Below are 22991 nucleotides of genomic sequence, written 5' to 3'. Positions count from 1 at the left end.
GGATATATGGTTCAATAAACAGACATCGTAGGGAAGTTAGAATACATGACAAATAATAATAGAAAAATGTAACAATAAAGTGGAATAATTATTTTAACATTTGATAAATACTTCCCTATTTAGCTTTTTGCTTGAAGTGTAAAACATGTCTTTGTCCTCAGTGCAGTGGGGCAACTGCATATTATTCAGGTGGATGCGAAAACATAAATTGGAGCCCCCCCCCACGAAGGAAGGTATGTCCGGGTGAGCGTAGAAAGCATATGCTCGCTCTACACCCCGAGACGAAGACACGTGAAAGGTAAAGCTCGCTGCATTTACCCGTTATGTGCGAGAGGTGAAGGAGCATAAGGGCGCTGAAGTGTATGCGAAGACATCATCAGCGCACCGCCCCCTCCAGACAGGGTCTTGACGACCCCTCTGGTGCAGCGCCCCTATGCGTTGCATGCGCTGCATACCCACTTTTTGCGCCACTGCCTCAGGGCCAACCAGTTTTATGTATATGTGCATATTTATCTCCCATTTTCCTAGGCAAACCTTACTAGAACCAGGTTTACAACATCTAGGCCATAAAGTCTTTATGTTATAACTTTAGAGAAGGCAATACTCCATCACATTGAAGTTATACGGCACAGTGGTGGGGATTGGCAAGCAAACTCATTGTCACATTCAAGAAACCAGTTTCCAATTATTTGAGCTTTGTGAAATAGTGCATTATCCGTCATGAAGTGAGTGTGTTGATGATGAGGATTTAGACGGTGAGACCCAAAATAAGGTGGAGAAATTTAGCGCAGTTTAAAGTTGTACACAATGCCAGGAACTAGAGGTGAACGAGACACAAACACAAACATAAGGAGGCAAATGATTACATGGATCCAGTGAGGAGCAGGAGACACTGGTGAGGTTAAATACACTAGGGGTTAATCAGGGGAACAAGACACTAAAACACGGGGACCAAATAGACCAGAATACATATTCAGGAAACCCACATCCTCACATTATCTACTGGCAGTATCAAATGAAAGAGGGGTAAACTGTGGTCAAAAAGGAATGAACATTGTCAACAGTAATACTAAAGTATATGGTGGTAATGTTTTGCTTGTTCTCATTAACTAAGTTAATAAGTTACCACCACCTTGACCACCTTTCATTTGCCAAATTCAGATCCTTGATGCAGATTATTTTGACTGAAGACTCATTTGATCAAGAAAAGCTTTTTCCAGTCTTTGATTGTTCAGTTTTGCTGAGGTTGTGCAAACTGTGGTCTCATATCTCTGTTCTTAGTTTGCAAAAGACATACCTGAGAGTTGTATACAGTCCAACCACTTTTATGTATGTGTGTATGCAGTATACTGTATACAGTCTGAAAGATCAAGTTTGGTTTGGTATTTGCTCTTTATTTATTCTACTGCCTAGGTTGTGTTACAGAACAGGAGATATTTTAATTCTACTGTATCATGAAATTAAGTTTCCGCTTTTGCATTGGTTCCCCCTATTCATAAAAAAATTAGAATTTCATATCAAGCAGCTGTGTTTTGATTCACTACCATCTCTTCCTCTTTAGCCGTCATCTGACCGTGTATATAAATGTCTGAGTCTCAGTACAGCCCTTGTCCTTACAACTGTTTTTGGTTTGATTCAATATTTTGTTCATGAGTTTTTGAGTTTACAACATCTGCATGCCTGCATTTCTTTAATCACTCTGTGCAATGCTAAGACTAGCCAAGAAGATGCAAGACTGCATTTTTCTTGTCGTCTGCTTGGTGGTTTCATCCACCCTCGCCATGAGCGTTGTAAGTATCTATGCATACTACTACATAAAATACAAGAGGTGTTTTTTATGTGAGCTACCATACATTACTGACTGAATGTCATCTATTTTAAGTTTAAAAAGAAAAACGTCGGACAGGAAATAGTAGGAGTTATAAACTGAATTTCATGGATTTTCTTTTAACACATTTTAGACATATTATCTACAAATCTTAAAAACACAAATGTAATGTTGAATCTTCCCTAACAGTCAACCAAAACCTTCATCTCTGTTGTTAATAGTTAAATTAGTGGATTATGTGTCAAACCTCAAATAAGATGATTCACTTGTATATTTATTTTTACAAGATACTGTTTGTCTTGATAATGTTTCAGATATTCAGGATGCTTCTTTGCATCCTTAAACTTACTATACGCAGATTTTTTGCATATTAAGAGTAAAAACTTTATTTTGACTTTACATTTTCACCAACTCTAAGCTTTTCTGATTTTTTTCCTCAATGATTCCTTAAGGCAATAATTTAACTTTCTCTATGCACATTTTATTCATTGTAAACAATTGTTGATTTAAAGAAGAGAAAGGGCCCATTTTTACTTTAAAAACATCCAGGAATGGCTCACAGCACAATAGCAAACTGGTTAAGGCAAAAAATGTGAACTTTTAAAAACTATATTAAAGTGCATGTCATTTGCTATGATTTCTAGACTAATTTAGAAAAATACAGCTACCTTTCCAAAACAACAAAAAGAAACATATTTTATCTGTTTCTTTTAAGATTTTATGTAAGATTTTCTTTTTAATTCTTATATGTATGTTTTTTGTAGGATGATGGGAATATGGTTGGTAAGTTATACTATGTTTTGTTTTTTCATATTATTTTATAAATTCTACTTTTTGGTCTTTATATACCATGATCTCCAAAGGAGTCATTTTGTGTTTTTGCAGACATTGATGAGAAAAAGAACACCACAGATGGTAAAACTGATTTTCTATTAAAAGAAAAACTATGTTTACATCAAATTGTACAATGGATATGTATTACCTTTTAGTTCTTTTTTTTTTACTAAATCATTAACTTTTATGTTTTATCTTAGATTTGTTAGTTGATGACATACATGAGGTAAGATTCTTATTTATGCAGGCAAACTTTGAACTTTTTTTTTAAACATTGTTTTACAAAAATTGTCACACAAATTCTTTTCTCATGATTATTATTTTAGGTGCCAGAGAATGCAAGAAGTACTATTTTAGGAGGGCCCGGTTTGTGGAAATCTCCAGTTCCCTACGTGTTGGACAAAAGCCTTGGTAATGTCATTGGGTGACTTTAAAATATACATATACATGTACATGTCTTTTAATTGTGTGCTGTCTAGTTGATAAGGAAAGAAAGGATTAAATTGATTGAAAACAGAACATACAGCAAATACTCATAAAAAAGTAGTTGTCACACCTTGAGTAAAATAAAAGAAACCAAAGCAGACTAAAGTGAAAATGTTTTGTTTTACTTGAAATCTGTCTGTTTACAGAGTGTAACTGTCTTTATTGTTGTTCTTTCTCCACTGCTATTTTTTTTAATTGACAAAAGACCTGAATGCTAAAGGAGTCATCTTGAGAGCTTTTGACCAGTTCAGAGTGAAGTCATGCATTGACTTTAAACCAAGGGATACTGAGGAGTATTACCTTTCATTCCAAAACTTAGTTGGGTATGTACGTTTTGTGTATTTGTGCAAGGTTCAATAAATGCAACTCACTTTTCACATTGATATTTGTGTGTAGTCTTGTGTCAGGAATAATGCATTCACAATGTCAAAAAAAAGAAAAAAATGAAAGATAGACAGAGAAATAATAAACAGTGTACATTCACTTATTAGCCATGACCAGTATAGAGTAAAACGATAATCTGTGCACTGACGTTGCTGTTTCTCACAATAATCTGTAATTTTTCTATTCTAGGTGCTGGTCATACGTTGGCCGAACATTCCTCAACGGACAGGAACTCTCTATTGATGCAGGCTGTGATCACATTGCTATTGTTGAACATACAATTCTTCATGCTCTTGGCTTCTACCATGAGGAAATCAGGCATGACAGGGACGACTATGTGCAGATAAACTTTGACAACGTCATAGCAGGTTTAATAATTTTATTACAGTGTACTTGTTCCATTTTGGTGCAACAAGATGTTTGATGAAATAAGGGTATAAAACATTTAGTAATTGCTAGATTGGAAGTATAATTACATAAAAACAATAAGTCAGGTCAGCATAGCTTATTTTGTATGATATTATCTCCTCAGTGCTACATTTAACTTTAACAACTTTGAAGAAGTTTGATTGTGTACTTTGTGCAAAAAGTGTGTAGTAAGTCTTTCAACCACTTTGTAGATTTGTAGCAGGATTAGAAATACCAAATACACTAGTATTTGGTATTTCTGTAATATAATGTCTAATTATGAATAGTCAGTCACTAATAACATTTATTTTTAAGTCTATTTCCATAAAAAAAAAAATCTTGTGTTCAGTATTTGGGTATTTTTGTGTTCTTAGGACAAGAAGGTTATTTTAAGAAGCTCGGCAGTGATCTGAGCACCACCCATAATGTGTCATATGACTACCTGTCAGTGATGCACTCTGGCAAAAATGTATTAAGCAATGGCAATGGCTCTACGATTATTACCAAAGACCACAAATTCCAAAATGTTATTGGTCAAAGACTGGATATGAGTCCTCGAGATGCTCAAAAGTTGAAACTTCTCTACAAATGCAGTAAGTCCTACAACACTGATTATTCAAATTACTAAAACAAATTGATTTTGTCAAAGTTGACTTTGTGCACAGACATTCAACATAATGTCAAACTTGTGATAGAAGTAAAATATCTAATATATTACAGGAATTATCAGGACTTTCAGGAAGCTAATTTTCATTGCATTTTAAGTAAATTGTTTTGAACTGGAACAATTGAGCTAGTTAAGCTTTTGGGAAAATACATAATATTGAATTCAGTTATAAGATGATGTTGCATTGTTTGGATCAAGTAAATATTAAGGAAAGACACAACTTTAATAATTTTGCATTTTTGGCAGTATTGAAATATCCACTGCAATGTCACAACAGTACTGTACACTGTTGTATGCAGTACAAAGAGTTTTATGAATTTTCTATTAAAACACGACTTAGCTCTGAATATAGAAAACTGTCAAATGAAAAGCCTGCAGATGCATGAAACTTTGCAAGCACACGAATTTAAGCACAGTCAATGCAGAATTAAGCTAACATAATTTAACACCAGACTCCTCCAATGACAGATTTCTATTTACATATGGAAATAAATCTATGATGTAGTTAAGTAAATCAGAGGTGTAAATAATCCTTGAACATGGTCTTTTCTGATAAGCACAATAATAAAACATGTCTACAGCATGGAAAATGAAGAAAACAATGAAAAGTGAATTGTAGATTATCTTATTTAGGCACGTAAAAGCTAAAGACTTACACTTCATGTGCTAAAGTGTGTATCCATTGATAAGTGGAGGCTGTGGCATTTCAAACTTTTGGCTGTTACTATTGATATATATATACTATGCCATAAAGACTATTTGATTTCTTCATTGCACCCCTGATCCTCATTGAACTCAAGGAAGAAGTTGCTAATAGGTTTGACTCAAAGTATTATTTGATCTAGATATAAGGTGTATCTATCCTTTTAGCTAACTTGCACTTATGAAATAATGAAACTATGGTCAAGACAAATATTTAAATATTCAAAATGTTTTATTAACAGATTCCACAATTGCCTCTATGTTTTTCTGTGACTTTTCTAATGGGATGATGTGCCAAATGAGTCAAATGAGCAGCTGTGCACAGAGTGGCAGTGAGTGGGAGGTGGTTACACAAGTCAGTAGGGGTCCAAGCACTGACCACACCACTATGCCTGCTGGAAACGGAGAAAATGGTAAGCATATTCATTACATTTTATATTATAAAGCATGAAATAGTTTGTGCATAGCACAATTATCAGACACAGGATGAAGTTCAAATTTACTCAAAAGTAAATGTTATTGCATGTTCATGTATATCTGATTTATATTTAAACTACAGTAAATATTTGAAATGATATATTTATGTTTACATTACATTTACATGCTGTTATAAAAAGATACATAGTCTCATTTTTTCTCACTGCCACACATTAAATCCAATCTTGTTTTTAATGTTTAGGTCTGTTTGGAATACCAAAATTATTTCTCTTTGCTGAATTCAGTAACAACAAGAGAGAAAGATCTTGATAAAATAAAGCAAAATTGGACATCACTACATATGCAATGTCTAATTCACATATGTAGTGAATTAGACATTTGATACTAACTTTAAAATTTTAGACAAACATATCTAATTAACCTGACATTTAGGAATAAAGCATGTTCAAACAGGAAAGATATGACTCACTATGACTCATTGAGAAAAAATGTGTCTGATTAGGCAATGTTTATAAATATCTGGTTTCACCTGAATATGTATATAGGATGATGGAAGAAAGATATTACCACATTGTTTTTAACCTTATAATTCTAGGTCAGGAAACAGGATATTTCATCCATGCTAGCACATCATCAGGTCAAGAGGGAGATTCAGCTTGGCTTGGGACCAAAATCATGAGTACGCAAAGGGAATGTAAAGTCCAATGTCTGCAGTTTTACTATTTCCACAGTGGAAATGAGTCAGATGAACTTAATATCTGGATCAGAGAGTTTCAGGATGAGCATGACACCAGAGGAACTCTCCGCCTCATGGGACAGATCACTGGTAATATCTGCGATGAAATCATGCGGATGCTTTTACCAATTTCTCTAAGTATCTTATATTTTCTTGATGATAAAGGCTTTTCTGTTCTATGTTGTTATTTTCTGGCAGTTAGTACGTTTGATAATATGCTTTTCTACATGTGCACCGAGGCACTTAAATAGTATATCATGGTGACCTAAAAACATCCTTTCCAGGTCCTCCAACATCTCACTGGAAGCTCCATCATGTTTCTCTCAATGCCACCAAAAACTTTCAGGTGGTGTTTGAGGTTCGGAAAGGAGCAGGAAACTCTACAGGCGGCTTCTCCATTGATGATATCAATCTCTCTGAGACCGAGTGTCCACATGTGACCCTGCAGATTGATAACTTAGGGAGACTTTTAAACACAAGTACTTTTGGAACTGCAATATACAGTCCACGGCAGTACTCCAAAGAGGGCTATGCTTACCGGATAGCTGCTGTACTCTACAAGACATTCCTTGGAATGTATGTGGAGATCTTGTCTGGTGACAATGATGACCAGCTGGAATGGCCTTGTCTACAAAAACAAGTGACCTTCCAAATGCTGGATCAAACCCCTGACATGAAAATGCAAATGTCAAAACAATGGAGTGAAGTTACACATGAAACTCACAACCTCTCTAATGGTAGGTGCACTACAAAATTTGGAAATTACTGTAAGGAAAATCTTTAATAATAAAGTGGTAACAATATCTACTTTGTCTTATGTTAAATATGTTTTATATAAACAGGTATCAGTTGGTGGGACAACCCTCGTAAAAATGGAAGCATAGTTTTTCATGAAAACGGTGAGGCAGTCTATGGTGGGATTCTGGTTGGGTACCACTATTTTGCATTTTTGGAAGAACTGCAAACCAGGGAGTTTCTGAAGGGAGGTAGCGCCATCTTCATGTTCAGCTTTGAAGGTAAGTAGGCATGTCTTTGCTCAGAGCAAATTATTGCTTTCGTATCAAAGCCACCTATTTATTTAATAAAAAGGGGAGATGCCAAAAGCAGTATTACTTTGGCAAACACAACACTGCTATTGTTAGGGTGTTTGAGGTTTTATTTATGTGGCAACCAGAACCAAAACCGAATGAAAATTGAAGTTGTTTATGGAAAATTAGAAAATTCTCAAATAAAATTAGGCCTCTTCATAGCTTCCTTTGGAATAAATAATCAACATTATGAGTCCCAGTAGAGACAGGACTCTTCAAGAATTTTCTTAGAGATCCGTAACTGAAACAATGCTGGCTCATCCATTGTGTGGACTAACAAGTTCTATGGGAACATTGAGGACAGGGATATGTAGAGTATGATCTCCAGAAATCTTGGGGTAGGACCCATGGGCTGAGTGGGTGCGCAAAGTCAGGATTGTTTTAAAAAAAAAAAAAAAACTTGTTAAGGTGATGAAACTGAATTTTCCTTTTCTTTTACTGTTACTAATTTTTTTTAATCTTTTGGTAGATCTCACTCCTCTGGTTAATGGAAACTCCCTACCGTGTCCTCAAGTGCAACCAATGAACATCACAGCTCGCTCTAGAAACTGGGATGAAGGCCCATGTTTCTTAACGGGGTGAGATTTAGCGTCAAATATAGTTTCACCTTAACAATGTACAAATCTTATAACCACAACTATCCCAGAAAATAAATACTAAAATAAATACTTGACATCCAATTAGTGCTGTAATGCAGATAATGCAGACAAAATATGTAAGGTAAAATATTTTAAAATGTTTTAATCATCTATTTTCTTTTTATTCTAGTGTTCCTGGGTTCTCTCCTGGTTTGGTTGCTTCTCTGCTGCTCACCCTCCTGCTGCCAATAATTTCTATGTTGGCTTGATGAGACTATGGAGCCGTAAATCTTCCCTTCAAATATTTTGCCTTTGCACAAACATTAACAGTAATGCTTCTGAATCCCTATGGATCATTTTTTTAAAACTATGATTAAAAGAAAATACTGCACTATAAGGAAATTTTTTTTATTAAGAGCATTTGTATGGGATGAAAAACTTGCATTTTAAACATGTTTGGTGGTGGGAACACATTTTCTTTTATATGTATTTCTTGTATTAAGTATTGGTAAAACAAAACAACAACAACAACAAAAAAAAACCTTACTGTTGGCCTTCTGTTTATCGAATTTGAAGGATCAACCAGTGTTAGATTTGTTTTGGGTTTGAATTTCCAACGCTGTATTTACCAACACACTAACATACTTTACTATGGATCTTTGGGCTTGGTGGCTTAATAAAGTTGATGAAAATTTAAAGACAAAATGTGGGGCCCTTTATTCAGGTAGAGGTGTCATAAACTACCACAGAATGTATTTTACTCAACGTTCCTTGTCTTAAACATCACTGTATTGTGTAGCTTTTTTTTTCAAAGCTTTTAACAATGTGGCTTTTATTGACCTCAGGCTTCAACCCCTGATGCTTTTTTACTGCTTCCACTACTGTGGATAACATTTGATTTAACAGTTTCATAACACAGACAGAGAGAAACTTTAAACAGTTTTGAAAATTGTTCTGCCATACAGTCTAGCAAATCCAAAAAAATATCCTTGCTCAACAATAAAAGTGATAGCTATAATAGTGAAAGGGAGCTAACTCTATAGATTTCCCTCAACAAATAAGAAATAGGAATATGTGCAAATAAAAGCCCTTATTAAATCATGAGTGAGGATGGTATGGTGAGATTTCATAAATATTTAGGGGTGTAATATGTATTCAGTTTAATTAATTTTATTTGCAGTGCACCAATTCACAATGAATGTGATCTCACAGCATTTTGCAAATAAAAATAAAATGTAGACATAACTACACACAAATTACAACAAGTGATTGAATTATTTAGAAGGTCACCAATTCCCTACTGATTTTGTCAGCAAAGAAATTTTCAACAGACGCTCCATTTTCTCAAGACACCACTTTTGGTATATTTTCAATTCTTGTTTTAGTAGCCAGGTCATTTCAGCTTATTATTCCAGTTAGTACCAAAAACTATGGAAACCCATCTGATTGCATCAAGTCTTTAATTTTGCAGCAGTTGCTCCGACTGATCATGCATGAAAGCAGAACTGCTCTTTAACAGACAGAAACCTGAAGCAGAATCTGCCTTTGTGTGAACAGCTGTCCACTGCAAATGACACGGGGTTGGAGGAGACAGAGCAAACACACACTCTCTTTTTCATATATAATTTTTGCTTTGGCTTAGACTTTTGTCTCCTCACCTGCAGTTCAAGGTACAAAAAAATCTATCCATTGGCTTCACATAGAGACATAGGTTTCACCAAGCCTTGCAGCATTTTCCTTACATCTCATCTGTGCAAGGGTCTTCCTCTTCATTTTTTTCCACCTCCTTTCACTTGTATGTTCTTTGCCACCTTTGCCTGCCACACTGTCCCTTCTGTTGATCTTTTGCTTCTTCCCTGCTCTATTATGAATACTGTTATGAGTATATGGTATTTGTAGCAGTAAAAGCTGAAGTGAAATCCATTATTTGTATTCCCAGGAAAAAAAGAGGGCAACTGCAGGCATTTTTACATAATAAATACTTATACCAGACTATAATGCGTTTCCAGTTTTTAGTACAAACATGGCCTCTATGCTCTATACTGGGCATGGATGGTCAACATTTATGACTGTCTTTGTTGTCCAGTGAAGGTAAGTTTTTTGGTATTCTGGGAGATAAATATCAGTATATAAGTTTTGTTCTGGCAATTATGCAGAAAATTCCAGCTTTGTTAATTTCTTAATTTAATATCATTGATTATCTGGAATAAACAAAAAGAAAAGCTTTTCATTACATAACACATCAGATTTAATTGTCCCTCAAAATCACATTGAAGCCCAATGTGCAGAGTGCAGCAGTCATGCTGCTCATGATTTACTGAAACTAAAAGAGATCCAACAACAGACAAAAGAAGGTCAGAGAAGTAGATCGTTTCTTTTTTCCATCATATAGAGGGTCTTTAACAATAGCCGTTTCAGGAAAATGCTTTATATAATAACTTTATTGCCCTTATGTTGCAGCATCTTTAGCTTCTCTCCTGAAAAATTTGGCTTCTATCCCCACTCTAACAGCTATCAGCATGCACCAAATGTCACCATACATAAGTTATGCCTATTAAACTGGAGTGGAGTGGATACAGGCTAATTCCTCCTAAGCATTTTGTTGGAAAAATTAAGAGGCTAGATTAATTAAAAGCTACACTCATGATTTATGTAACATAAATTACATATTATGGCCTCTGATTTACTTTACTGTTAGTCAAGTGAAGTTGCTCATCTTAAATATTGATCCGTCACATTTGGTATATATAATTTCTGTTTGTGATCAATCTGCAGTTTCTTCTGAAGCATCTGTACAGGGCCTGAACAACCTGGCTTTAATATCAGTGTAGTATGTAAACATTTTCATCCAAAAGAACATGGCACTCCTACCTGCTTGGATGGATGATGAAGATGATGATGATGATGTGACTGCCCCCCTAACTTTGCTGTGGACAGCAGCTGCACTTTTACCTTGTATCTATGATCTGGATACTCATGTGGTCAAATATGGATCAAACTGTCTAGAAATTACAGTTTCACAATTGAGTTTCAGATTCATGACTGGTTATGACCTAATCAACTAACTACATGGAAAATATTTCCATTTTTAGCTGGTTTTTGACTAGACAAATAATCTATTTGATCTGTTGTGGCTATATCCACCTTGTGCCATCAACCAGTGCCTAATATAACTTTGTTTTCTGGAAGTTAATTGCAACTTTTGAACCTAACCTTGATATAATCACCTGTTATAGAATTTCCTCTAAATGTTTTCTATCAATGTAACAATGTCTTTAAAACCAATTAATAACTTTTTTCCAGTTGTTCTTTCATTTTATATGTTCAGTTTTAGAACTATTTATGTTTAGATCTCTGAGTCTGTGTTTCTGTTTTATTAACACATCTGTGATTATATTATGCTCAGTAGTTTTCATGTTTTGACTTCATTTCAGCCATGATGTTTGTTTCTCTGTGTATTTCTTCCAGTTGAAAGAAAAGTCCCCTCCCCCTGACTGTCACCACTGCAGCTGAGACTGAAAGTATGACTTTATATACTTTTAATCAATTAAGATACTTAATATGTATTGCTTTATAGATATGGCTAAAACAGCTTTGCTATAGATAACAAAGAAATAATAAAACAATGAAAAAAACCCAGTATTAGTTCTGAAAAAGAAAAACAGTTTACACTCATATTTTGGATTCAAGTTGATTCTTGCTGGGCCCATCCAAAGCAACAATGTTACTTGCAGTCAGAAGAAACATGTTGTTGACAGGGGTATGGATAATATTAGGCCTAACAATATATAAAATAAAATAAAAACTTCACTGGTTATTTTTTTTCTAAAATGAACTCAAATCATAATCAATTAAACATTTTTGAAATGTGTTGACATCTTTATTTTCTCTCCCTGTGAATGAGCATCTGTGGAAATGACAGAAAACAAATGATTAAAAATACTGTAAATGTTAAGAAGTTGCTGTCAAGCAAAGTTGACAGGATTGCGACTGGATAGAGAATCCATTTCGGTGGTTGAAATATTTTGCATTTACATGGCCAGTCTTTTCTCCTCACTGTCAAATTTAGTTAAACATATCATTCAGTACAATAAGTCTGGCTTGAATCAGCCCTAAAATTAGATTAAACATGTTTTGGCTCTCCTTTTCTGGTGAATGGATTACTACTTCCCTCTAGTGGTCAGTAATACATTTCTGAGTCTATGTATGTTTCTGCAGTACCTGCAGACTTACTGTATTGTAAATGTTTGTTTTGTTGTTGTTGTTGTTGTTGTTGTTGTTTTATTCAAAGCTCATAATTCATTGATACAAAATTTTCTGAAGACAGGAAAACATCAGATGTCACTGCATAAACTAAATTTAGGACTGTTAAGTTTTTCAGTAAAATGTTTTGAAAGTTGTGTGATGAATCATACTTACTCTGTTTAAGATCACCCAGACAAGATGAAAAGAAGAGCTGTAATATAGAAACACATTTTTGTCACTCACTGAGTTAACCTACTTTCAGAAAGTAGACCTTTATTGTACTTGTAATGTGTACACAGTAATACATACCAACACATATTACTCCAGTGTGTGCAGAAATCTGGCCTTTATTGGGATAAGGAAATCAAGCAGCATTAGCGTTAATTTTGCTATATATGTATGTTCAATTTAAAAGTGAATCTTCATTATAAAAGTATTGGTTTTTCAATCAGGCAAATAACATGCTTACTTGTAGCACTCTGTAAACTATAATCACTGCAGACTGATACCAGATAAAGTTAAAGCATGCAGTCTATTTTAAATACTCACTGAGCACGTTATTAGATATACACATTAAATAGTATTTTTATCAGATATGGTAAATCAGCCACCTGGCAGCAACAATGTGCTATGCATCTGTTGTGTGTGTATGCGTACTTGCACCAGTAGTCGGTCCGTGGAATCTAGGGTTGGTGTTTTGCTCTTCTTCACCTACAAAAGAAAGAAATAAAAAAAATATTCAAATAAAACATATATTTATATAATAATAATAATATATAATAAAATAAAAATATTTGTATTCTATATTTTTATTTATTTATTATTATTATTATTACTATTATTATTATTTAAATATTTATTTTATATATATATTACATTAAAATGTCATTGTTTCAGCAGGAACTATTGTTCACGTAGGTCACATGAAACCAATAAAGGACAATGTGTTTTTTATTCTTATGTTTAGTCATAGATTTATGAAGTACTTCTGTAAATCTGACTCACTCTTGTCTCGCCTCCTTTCTCAAATTACAGTAGAAAGCAGATTTGCAATTAAATAATGTTATTTCAGTGGTGAAACAACAGTCACTTAACATCATCAAAGATAAATGTTTTGCAATGCCTTACTTACACCCTTTAGATATGTTGGTAATTTTCAGTCCATTCGTCTCTGCCTCAAATTTCTGGATGTTTATTGGACAGTAGATTTTGATGGTGAAGTCGGAATGGCACACCGAGCAGTTCTTTCCTACTGGACGAACTCCAGAACAATTTGGGATGTTTTCTTTAAGTTCTTTTTCAAAGAGAAGGGAGTCATGAGGTCCAAAAATCCTCTCTATGTTTGGGCATCTGCTCTTGTCCCTGCAGGTAAAGCAGTCATGCGTCGTCCAATCTAGAGAAACTTGGATAAAATGAAACATATAATGTGCTTCACGTTCACTGGGTAAAAGTTAAAAGATAATAAACCTGTTTTAAAAAAAATACATTACTCATCAAACAAGGATAGTTACATTTTATGGCCCATCATATTAAACAATTAAATAAAAATAAGGGATTAAAAGTGTTTACAAACATACCAGCAAATCCAGGACAGATAGTGAGTATCACAGTTACTAGATAGCAAAGAGACACTGTAAGAGAAATAAAAGTGCATTTCTACTTATGAGAATTGATTTAAAATGTATATATTAAATTGCTGAAGAAACTTGAGAAGTAATTCGACAAAGTAGCCAAATTACTTTTTCTACTTAAGAATTGTAACAAAATAGACTTGATGTCTATCGTGTTACTTTTTTTTCTATAAACATCCTTTTATATCTTTGTAAGAAATTCCAATATGACAGCAATATGGTACACTCCATATTGTAATTCAGTCAAACACAATTATAGGGTTTTTTAAAGTGACAAAAACTATAAAACTGCATTGAAATGGGTAACAAAGAATAACAAATAATGGTTTTCATTTATGCATGCAGTGGACCTAGATTTAATATCATATCCCTATCCTATTATTTTTCAACAAAATAAGTTATTGTGATTTTGTCTTTTCAGATCTTCTACTGCACCTTTTCTGCCCTCCATTTCAGAAAACATGATGCAACTCATGGAGTCTCTGTAATGGCTGCTGTCTTAAGTGCTTCTGCTTTCATAATGTTTTATTACATATAACCATGACATAGTGAGTAGCACAGATTTATATCTCAGAGGATAAGGTTTCTTGTGTGTTTCATTACCTAAAAAGAGGATGGGAAATCTAAACTAAACTAGTTTCTAAACTAAACATGGATCTTTGTTTGGGCATCTGCTTTTGTCCCTGCAGGTAAGGCAGTCGTGTCGTCCAAAATGCTTTTGGATTGTTTCTGCTTTTGGATTTCATCAAAAGCAGAAACAAAAGGGTTGACAATTGCAACACTGTTCCAGGCATCAGTTTAACATATTTATGTAACATTTAGATGGATCTGTTTCATAAATTCAATAAATGAGAATGTAGCAAACATTTCCTCTCTTTTGATTGTGCAGGTATCCAGACTAACATTTCAAACGTTTGTAAATAATTCTAAACACACCTTCTGTTTGATACAGCATTATCCTATATTTATTTAGCAAATAATTTTCAAAGACTCTGGCATTTGACATTAACACATCATTATTACGATTAAGTATTGCTAGTCAAAAACTGTGGAATACCTGAACAATACCAGGAATACTAGGTATTCCTGTGTTACCTGCCAAGAATGAAAACCGTTAAAAGCTTTGAATGAAAACCGTTAAAAGCTTTGAATGAAAACTGTTAAAAGCTTTGATACTCAATGTGTTAATCACATTCAACCCAGAACAATATGGATGATCATAATGGTAGTTCAGGCTAGGGGTGTGGGTTAACCACCGAAGTTTCTCAGGAGCTGTTTTCGAGGCTTACGATAAGTGAAAGAAAATTAAAACTCAGCAAAATATACAAGGTTTCTCAGTGACTTATTCAAGCCAGACTAATCAGAAACTGAAAAAAAACAAAAAACAAACTTACATTTTGTCCTTTGCTTTGTGAAAGCGTGCATCATGATCAGTTGCCGTTCCCAAAGCTGTCTGGTAAGTTTTTGACTAATCCAGGAAGTTGTGTTTAACATTTAACATTCACCACGTGGTGGCTTTTCATTTTTGGGCAAGCTAAGCTGATGAGCTTGTAGGTTTTAAAAGTTGTTCCTTACAGAGCAGTATATTGAGAGAGAGAGAGACCATTTCACAACAAGTAGTTGCTACACAACACTCTTGTAACTCATAAAAGTTTTGGCTTAATTTTAAATGCAAACTTGCATCCTCTGAGTGTCATAGGGGAGGCCATCAGACACTAATCAGTCGGTCTAATCAAAGTATTTCTGAGCTACTGTTAGTGTTGCTGTAATGTAAAATGTGCTTTGGGGAAAATAAACTGGGGGAAAAAAATCATAGTCAGAGTTCAGAGACTGGTTTAATAGATTCACTGTGACACTTTAATACACTTTATGCTTTATTGATGCTTCAAAGAAGCAGAGTTTTGAACAGTGATATCTGCCCACACAGTAATCTTGTTCTCATTAGTGGTGATTTTTGATTTTCAAAAAAGTGGGCAATATAAAAATAATTATGACTTACTGAAATCACAATAGCTTTAAATAACCAAAACCATATCATGTTGGAAGTATTTTTATTGTTTATCAATTGCAAATAGTAATATGTCAATAAGACTAGCATGCATTTAAAAATTAAGTAAGCGGAAAAATTTTGTCTTGACATAGCAATTGATTGATTAGCAAATCACAGCAATAATAAAAAGTGTAGTTAACTGCAAAGAAAAATACAAATCCACAAGTGGAAAATAGCAAGCAACAAAAAAAGAATCAAGGGAGTAACAGTGTCTATGGGAGCAGTTTCTACCTGGATTTACTTTAATGTTTTCATCACATTTCCTATAATGTTAACAAATACAAAATGGTGTTACTGGAAATAATTAGAGATTAAAAATATCACAGCTGACTTACTTTATTTTTGGGATTATTTGATTTTTGAGTTTATTATGCATATATGATTAAAAAAAGAAAATATCAGACAAAAAAAATATCAGAAAATGTAAAGAATTATTTAAGAATCCAAATCTATGAAAAATTTAACCAACCATCTTGATTCTTCCAGACCTGAAAATAAAAATTACATGCAAGCACAAATGATGACCATCTAATAGCAAGTTCTGTCTTCCCAACCAGGCACACTCACAATGTAGATCACGGTGATTCAGAGCAGCATCACAACAGCAACTGTAAAATGACAACACAAGTCAAGTTGAGTCAAAGCAAAAACAGAAAGGTTAGCGGATTTATCCCACCATCAAGATCCATAATACATACCAACCAAAATACACACGAGTCCAGTAAGTATACGAGTGGGACCTACAAATGAAGCAAAAATAGCAAATAGTATTGGAACAAAAACTAGATGTTAAATACATTTCCAAAAGCATTTTGAATTGTTTTTTGCTTCTGAACAGATTAAGACAGCCCTGCTGTTTGTCTCAGGGCTCAGTGGTAGAGAAAGAACCATTTGTACTGATATCAGTTCTCTGTCCAGCTGTAAATGGCTTTACACTTGCACAGACAATGCCAGCTGACAGTGCCAACCAGCATTGTCACCCTTTATTTTCTGCCACATTGCAATAAAAGAAAGAGCTCTAGAAAGCTGTGCTTTGTTGACAATTATCACAGTTAATTTCGATGACCTGCAAAGGCCAATAGTGTTGTGATCCAAGCCGTATACATACTCGCTTTGTTAGCTGGTCCATTAGGTGCAGAGTAAGACTTCTGCTGCACATCACCTGAAGGCAAAAAATGAAACATAAAATTGACATGAATGGACAAAAGACTTGACAAGAGAGGAAAGGAGATTTTTTTTTTATTCTTATCCTGACAGAAAAAAATATGAAAGTTTGATATGATAAGTCCAAACGTATAACTTTTGTTTTGACTTTAGAATGCATAAGAACTGGTATATCATATATTTTATTCAGTTTACTTTAAAATGTCAAAACTGTGATATGAAATTTCAAATCTTTCTGGACTGAAAAGAGTCCCCAAAGTTTCAACACTTTAAATACATCTCCATTTCAATATTCTTTGAATAAATGATTAAAACATGAGTTGAAACTGTAGAGAAAAAGTGAAATAAGTGGGAAAAAAATGTAGACCTAAAACCAATTAACAATCTCAAGTAAGATTTGTACAAAGACACTCCTCGTCTAAGCTGATTGACCTTGAGCTATGTTGCAAAGAAGATTAGATAAAATTTACAGATTCTTTCTATTAAAAGCTGGAACAGAAATATCCCTATACACCTGCAGCAATAATTGCAGCAAAAATATTTTTTACAAAACACAAATGTATTTTTTTTTCTAAGAATGTTGAAACAATATCTCTTTTACACACGATTTTGTGTTGTCTGTTATATGGTTGCATAATTTCAGAAATTTGTGATACTTTACCTTAGAGTACCTTAGAGGTTATACAGGATGAGAAAGCAAAACACTTCAAATATGAGATTCTACCAAATATTGCGTCCAAGTGGCCCTTTGTGATTGTGATACTACGCGTACTGATATTGTGATAATGATGTCAGTTTGATGTCCTGGGCAGCTCTAATCTATTGCATAAGTTTGTGATGAAAATATGTCAACACATAAAATATTCAAGGAGTTAAAAATATTACGAAAGGAACTGCAGCTAAGTTCCTTCCATAATGAGGAACTCAGTACGTATGCCGAGTTCAGCATAAGTGCTTTATGAAATACTTACACCCTTTAATGATGTTTGTGATTCTTGAGCCATTGCAATCCTCCGCCTCAAATGTTGTGATGTTGTTGGGACAGTAGATGTTCACGTCTGACTGAGACCGGCACACAAAGCAGTTCTGTGTGATTGGAGGGGCTCCAGAACACTTTGGGATTTCTTCTTCAGTGGGTCTGTCATAGACCAGACGATCATTTTTCACATATATCGTTATCAGGTCTGGACATCTGGCCTTGTCCATGCAGGTGAAGCAAGAGCCTGTGGGTCCAACGTGAGAAAATAAAACAGTGACTTAAATAAAAACAACTAACAAACTTTTTTACTCAAACTTTCGGTTTTATGTTAGCACATCATGTTAAAAAGATGTTAAAATAAGACAAGTCTTAAGATAAGTATAATGGCCAGTACTAGTTCTAAGAGTAACAAGTTTAAAACAAAGTCTTGTAATTATTCTTCTTTCTTCAGATCTGGCAAGACACACGTAAATACACAAACATATAAATATAAAGTAAACATTTCTTTGGAGAACATACGTGGTTTTTATACAAAAACAAGAGTATACACTATGCAAAAAAAAATAATAGTTGCTAGTGGAAATGTCTCATAGTTTGTGGTGTTATTTTATTTTGCAATTTAATTTGGAGAGTAAAGCAGCAAAGTCTTGTTAGGAATGAGAGATCAGTTAATCTTTGACAGCCACAGATGATAGAAAGGACTTCTCTTAAAACTCTACTTGTATTATATAGCGCAGATTTCAATCAACAATTGTCAAAACAGATAAAATATAAAAGACTTGATATCACATCAGTTTACATACCTACTACCTTTAGTAGATGCTTCATCATTGTTGGCTACAAATCAACTTCTTGAAGCTTTTCTAATAGTGGAGTAGAGGAAAATGATTGTTGTAATTTTACCGTCGGGCACTAACATTCCCGCTCTAGTTAGTATTCATCCCTATCCACACAGATGGCTTCTTCCTGTCTTCATAAGAGAGTATTTTGGTTTCCCTAAAGGTAAGAGTGAATCATAGATTCTCTGAATTTTTCTGTCAAATCCTGAAGGTTTGAACTAAGTCATAATTAGTTTTAGCTTTCCAACTTTAACTAATGATTGGGTCATTAACCTTAGTATATTTTATTGAAAGTGGTGAACCTGCATTATTCAATGACGATCAATTTTACACTTAAGCTAGATGAATATAAGCCATATCACTGCTTTAATAATTATTGTTTTGTAAGTGAAATGTTTCTGGTGGTTTGAAGTGGAGTATATTGAAAAGTTTTTAAGAACATACCAGCCGACGCATCACAGACACCAACTAATTGCATTGTCATCATGGAACAACACACTGTAAAAACAGACAAGAAATACAATGTGTGTTTATTTATCATGCATATTGTTTCTTTAACTTTGAGCACAGGAGATATAAATAGATTTCTAACTTCATACTACCAATCAAGGTTTTCCACTTTAATTTTGTGCTGTAGCGATCAGTAATTCTTTTCCCTGGAACCCTCGGATGTCTCTTTTGAATTTTTTCCCGAGCTTTCTGTCTCGGGCGGCACGGAGCGAACACTTCTTTCAGTCCTCCGTCCATCTTTCCTGGAAATGGTTGCTCTTCCGGGTCAGGGCTTGACTGCTTCCACTTTCTCGCTTCACCCAACTCTTCCCCGGTAAACGCACAGTAATTAGGCTCAAACACCACTGGCATTTCCTTCGTTGTCAGCTCGGAGATCTCTGCCTCAATAAACATGGGTCTCACAGAACTCGTTTTATTTGCATTGGGCAACCCACATCCAGCAATGTAATTGTCACTGGAGACGTGCTTCATGTCAGCTGAGAAACCTGCATCACTGTAACAGACAAAGGAATGTGTTTGCACGCAGTTTCATTTAGAAAATATTAGTTTAAATTTGAAAATGCTGGCATTTATCAAAATGAAAGTAAAAGGAAGACAATGGATAAACATACCCACTTTCCTGGGTGGGAAGGCCTTTCCCACCTTTAAAATGAAAACACAATATGGCCAGGATTACTAGATTACAAAGCAATAATATTCAAAAGCATCAACTTAATATTCTGAAAAGTGTATAATAAATAGAGTAGAAGAAAATATTGTAAAAATGTGACACTAAGAGAAAAAGAAATATTAAAGTCAGAATGGAACTCCCTAATATCTGTTCATTTGTTACATATGTTGAGCACAAATTAGTAGAAACTGATGGTCAGTGGATGTAAGGTGCTGCTGAGAGTTTAAATAGTAACACTAATATCTCCAAATTAAAGCAGATGACTTAAATTTACTGAACCTGGTTCTGCTAAAGGTTTCTTCCTGCTCAAAAGAAAATCCCCTGTTGCCACATGTTTGCTCTTGATTGCTGAAAAGTTAATGACTCTGCATTTATTTGTGTCTCCTGACAAAGATTACAATATTTTATGTTGTAATTGTATTGTAAATTTGGACTGCAATTAAAATGCAACTCTCTGTGATTTGTGTGATTTGAATATATATTTCATAAACTCGCCTTCAGATGACATTTGAGATGATTATTTGCCATTCACAGTAACTCCTCAGATAAAGGAAGTGAAACCTTTGAGAAAAGTTAAGAATGCACTCTAATACTGTAGGAAATTATCTAAAAGGCATTTATTTTTCGTTACTTTGATCCATACAAGACTTATTCAAACCTTCTCTCTTATTCTACGATTCTTAATCACGTTCTGGCAAAGGAGTAGTCGCTTTATATGTAACGGTAGAAAAATACAATTTATGGGTCCTCTATACAGCAGTGACATAATATTCACTCGTATAGGCCACATAGTTTTTAAAATAGGCCGATGCTGGTAAATGACGCAGTAAAAATGATTTCTTAGAAAGTTTTAAATCGTAGGAAACTAGAAAAATACTTTACAAACACACACATCTTCTATGTGAAGTTAAAACAGAGGGATTTGGACAACATAATGTGTGAAATAAAAGTCAACCGCAGCCAATGCAGCCTGCAGAGTTCAGGCCGGGTAGGCCTGAACTCTGCAGAGCAGAATAAGTTTCTAACTTATTGTCTCTTTTTATTGTAAGACTGTGAGACTAACCCGAGAATAACAATTATGTATAACACATAAATTAAGGTGTGTTTCATAATCGGATACATAAAAAAATCACCTAGTACCTGTTCAAGTCGGGAATGAATGAAATCATCAAAAAGTAAACTTTCGTTTATTCGAAAATAAATATTAACAAACTTACTTTCTGGTTGTGGTTCCTCGTATGTGAGAGCCATTTTAGCAGCAAATATGCGGATTATGACTGCAATAAAAGCAGAAGGAAGGGAATTAATGTGAACGACGGAGTAATTACGAAGGCAAAGACGCCCTGCTTCCGCTTGTCTTACTGTCACAATCCAATCGCTGGAGTTGATATTATTTTTCTGGGCAAAGGCTCCATCTGCTGGAGAATTGAAGCGTTGACTTTTTCTCTCACATTATCGTAAAACAGTCAGTTACGACACTTATGTAAATCGTCACCTTCCTAATAGTTTTTTTTCTGTCTTTTCTTGTCTGTCTTCTATTTATTTATTTATTTTTTCCAAAATCACTTTTGGGGGGCGAGAGGGGGAATGATTTAAGCCACTGTGAATTTAACTTAAGTCTTAATTCTTTGCCTCCTATCAGTTGCAGCTTCTAAAGCTTTAGTATTCAATTCAGCTTGTATAATGTCAATTCATAACACATGCCATTTCAAGGCATTTCACAAAAAGAAAAAAAAATAAATAAATAAATCCTCTGACACAGCTACTTGTGTATTTTCTGATTTGCATTAGTATCCCAGGACCTTTAACTTACAGGAAACCAGTATCTTCAATGCTAAATTCTGCATATGTTAAGATTGTCATTCTGTAAGGAATCACCATAAAACAATAAGTTCTATCTGGGTACAAACTTCAAAACCTAAAAAGAAAATAAATTTGAATAGTTTTTTTGTTTTTTTTTTTCTCAAAATTTGATTTGACTAAGTTCTGTTGACTGAACACAATGTAAATGAAAGTATGTGGTGAAAATAAAACATTTTATCTATGCAAATTAGATCTGTAAAACATTATCCAGGAAATCATTTGGGCTTCTCTATCAATCATTAAGTTTTGTTTAACCTGGAAAATATGCTGTTTTAGATAAGGCAGCTGAAGGTATTAAAGATCCACACAAATAAGAGAGAGGCACAGTAACCCAGCTGACTGGATTGTCTGACTGAGGAACACCTTGATTTAAAAGTTTTAATATTTAGGTTCAATCCAGACATATCATGAGGGTAAAAAGCTACATTCTTCTTATGGTAAACTTGGCTGTTTCATCAGCACACTCCCTCCCAGAGGTAAGTGTTTTGTCTATTGTTGTCCTGTCCTATGAAATGTAGCATCTGTTTTCATGTTTTAGAAAACGGTTTAAATGATCTTAAAATTACACTGTTTTGCATTTTTAGTGTGTTATATCTCTATATAAGTAATAGAGGGATGAATGAATACATCTTTACTTCTAATTATGTCTTTTAATTAAAAAAAATTCCTTTCACTTAAGTAGTGAAAATAAAACATTTTTCCTTGACCTTAAGTAGTCTGGCTTTGAAAAAACAGTTTATTGTATATTAAATTGTTTTAGGTTTTATTTATTTATTTATTTATTTTTATGTTTGAATTCAGGTGGAAGCAGAGATAGTGGGTAAGTTCTCCCATGGATTTTTTTTTTTTTTTTTTTTTTTTTTTTTTTTTATTTTAAATACAAAAAATCAA

General features: G+C 34.1%; 3 protein-coding genes and 1 long non-coding RNA gene across 4 annotated transcripts in view; 2 read left to right on the top strand and 2 right to left on the bottom strand.

Annotated features, from left to right (window-relative positions):
• Nucleotides 1-1612: 1612 nt before the first annotated feature.
• Nucleotides 1613-8576, top strand: LOC106960215 (meprin A subunit beta-like). Its single transcript, XM_015053197.1, has 14 exons — nt 1613-1790; nt 2593-2611; nt 2714-2743; nt 2863-2888; nt 2989-3073; nt 3354-3471; nt 3722-3900; nt 4315-4533; nt 5552-5722; nt 6343-6573; nt 6768-7220; nt 7326-7499; nt 8041-8149; nt 8340-8576. Exons 1-14 carry the CDS (start codon nt 1707-1709, stop codon nt 8416-8418), a joined length of 1977 nt encoding a protein of 658 aa, XP_014908683.1. The 5' UTR covers nt 1613-1706; the 3' UTR covers nt 8419-8576.
• A 3955-nt stretch (nt 8577-12531) lies between these two features.
• On the bottom strand, nt 12532-14004 carry LOC106960461 (uncharacterized). Its single transcript, XR_001427573.1, has 5 exons — nt 13972-14004; nt 13527-13787; nt 13052-13105; nt 12704-12739; nt 12532-12605 (listed from the first exon to the last, which is right to left on the bottom strand). It is a non-coding gene; the product is annotated as an uncharacterized LOC106960461 (long non-coding RNA).
• Nucleotides 14005-16059: 2055 nt separating this feature from the next.
• On the bottom strand, nt 16060-21599 carry LOC106960394 (uncharacterized). Its single transcript, XM_015053479.1, has 9 exons — nt 21455-21599; nt 20179-20209; nt 19657-20060; nt 19502-19555; nt 18211-18462; nt 17184-17237; nt 16774-16815; nt 16643-16683; nt 16060-16563 (listed from the first exon to the last, which is right to left on the bottom strand). The coding sequence occupies exons 1-8, from the start codon at nt 21486-21488 to the stop codon at nt 16661-16663; spliced, it is 894 nt and encodes a 297-aa protein (XP_014908965.1). The 5' UTR covers nt 21489-21599; the 3' UTR covers nt 16060-16563; nt 16643-16660.
• An 839-nt stretch (nt 21600-22438) lies between these two features.
• The window catches only part of LOC106960439 (meprin A subunit beta-like), a 10468-nt gene continuing 9915 nt past the window's right edge, over nt 22439-22991 (top strand). The window contains exons 1-2 of the mRNA XM_015053548.1: nt 22439-22576; nt 22902-22920. Of these exons, the coding sequence (XP_014909034.1) occupies nt 22508-22576; nt 22902-22920 (88 nt within the window). The 5' untranslated portion in view covers nt 22439-22507. The remainder of the gene's footprint in view (nt 22577-22901; nt 22921-22991) is intronic.

This window comes from Poecilia latipinna, unplaced genomic scaffold (assembly GCF_001443285.1).
Source record: "Poecilia latipinna isolate Pla-1442-1.1 unplaced genomic scaffold, P_latipinna-1.0 Scaffold54, whole genome shotgun sequence".
In the NCBI taxonomy this organism is placed as follows: Eukaryota; Metazoa; Chordata; class Actinopteri; order Cyprinodontiformes; family Poeciliidae; genus Poecilia; species Poecilia latipinna.
Note: the sequence above shows the minus strand (reverse complement) of the source record. Positions and strands in the feature narration are given on the sequence as shown.

What these genes read in the sequence shown, in the direction of transcription:
- LOC106960215 (XM_015053197.1), top strand. Translation starts at nt 1,707, where the DNA reads ATGCTAAGACTAGCCAAGAAGATGCAAGACTGCATTTTTCTTGTCGTC. An exon ending in CGTGTTGGACAAAAGCCTTG is followed by an intron (nt 3,074 to 3,353) that starts GTAATGTCATTG and finishes AATTGACAAAAG; the next exon opens with ACCTGAATGCTAAAGGAGTC. An exon ending in TGCTGGAAACGGAGAAAATG is followed by an intron (nt 5,723 to 6,342) that starts GTAAGCATATTC and finishes TTATAATTCTAG; the next exon opens with GTCAGGAAACAGGATATTTC.
- LOC106960394 (XM_015053479.1), bottom strand. Translation starts at nt 21,488, where the DNA reads ATGGCTCTCACATACGAGGAACCACAACCAGAAA. An exon ending in GTGGAAAACCTTGATTGGTA is followed by an intron (nt 19,556 to 19,656) that starts GTATGAAGTTAG and finishes CTGTTTTTACAG; the next exon opens with TGTGTTGTTCCATGATGACA. An exon ending in TGTCTGTGATGCGTCGGCTG is followed by an intron (nt 18,463 to 19,501) that starts GTATGTTCTTAA and finishes TTGGACCCACAG; the next exon opens with GCTCTTGCTTCACCTGCATG.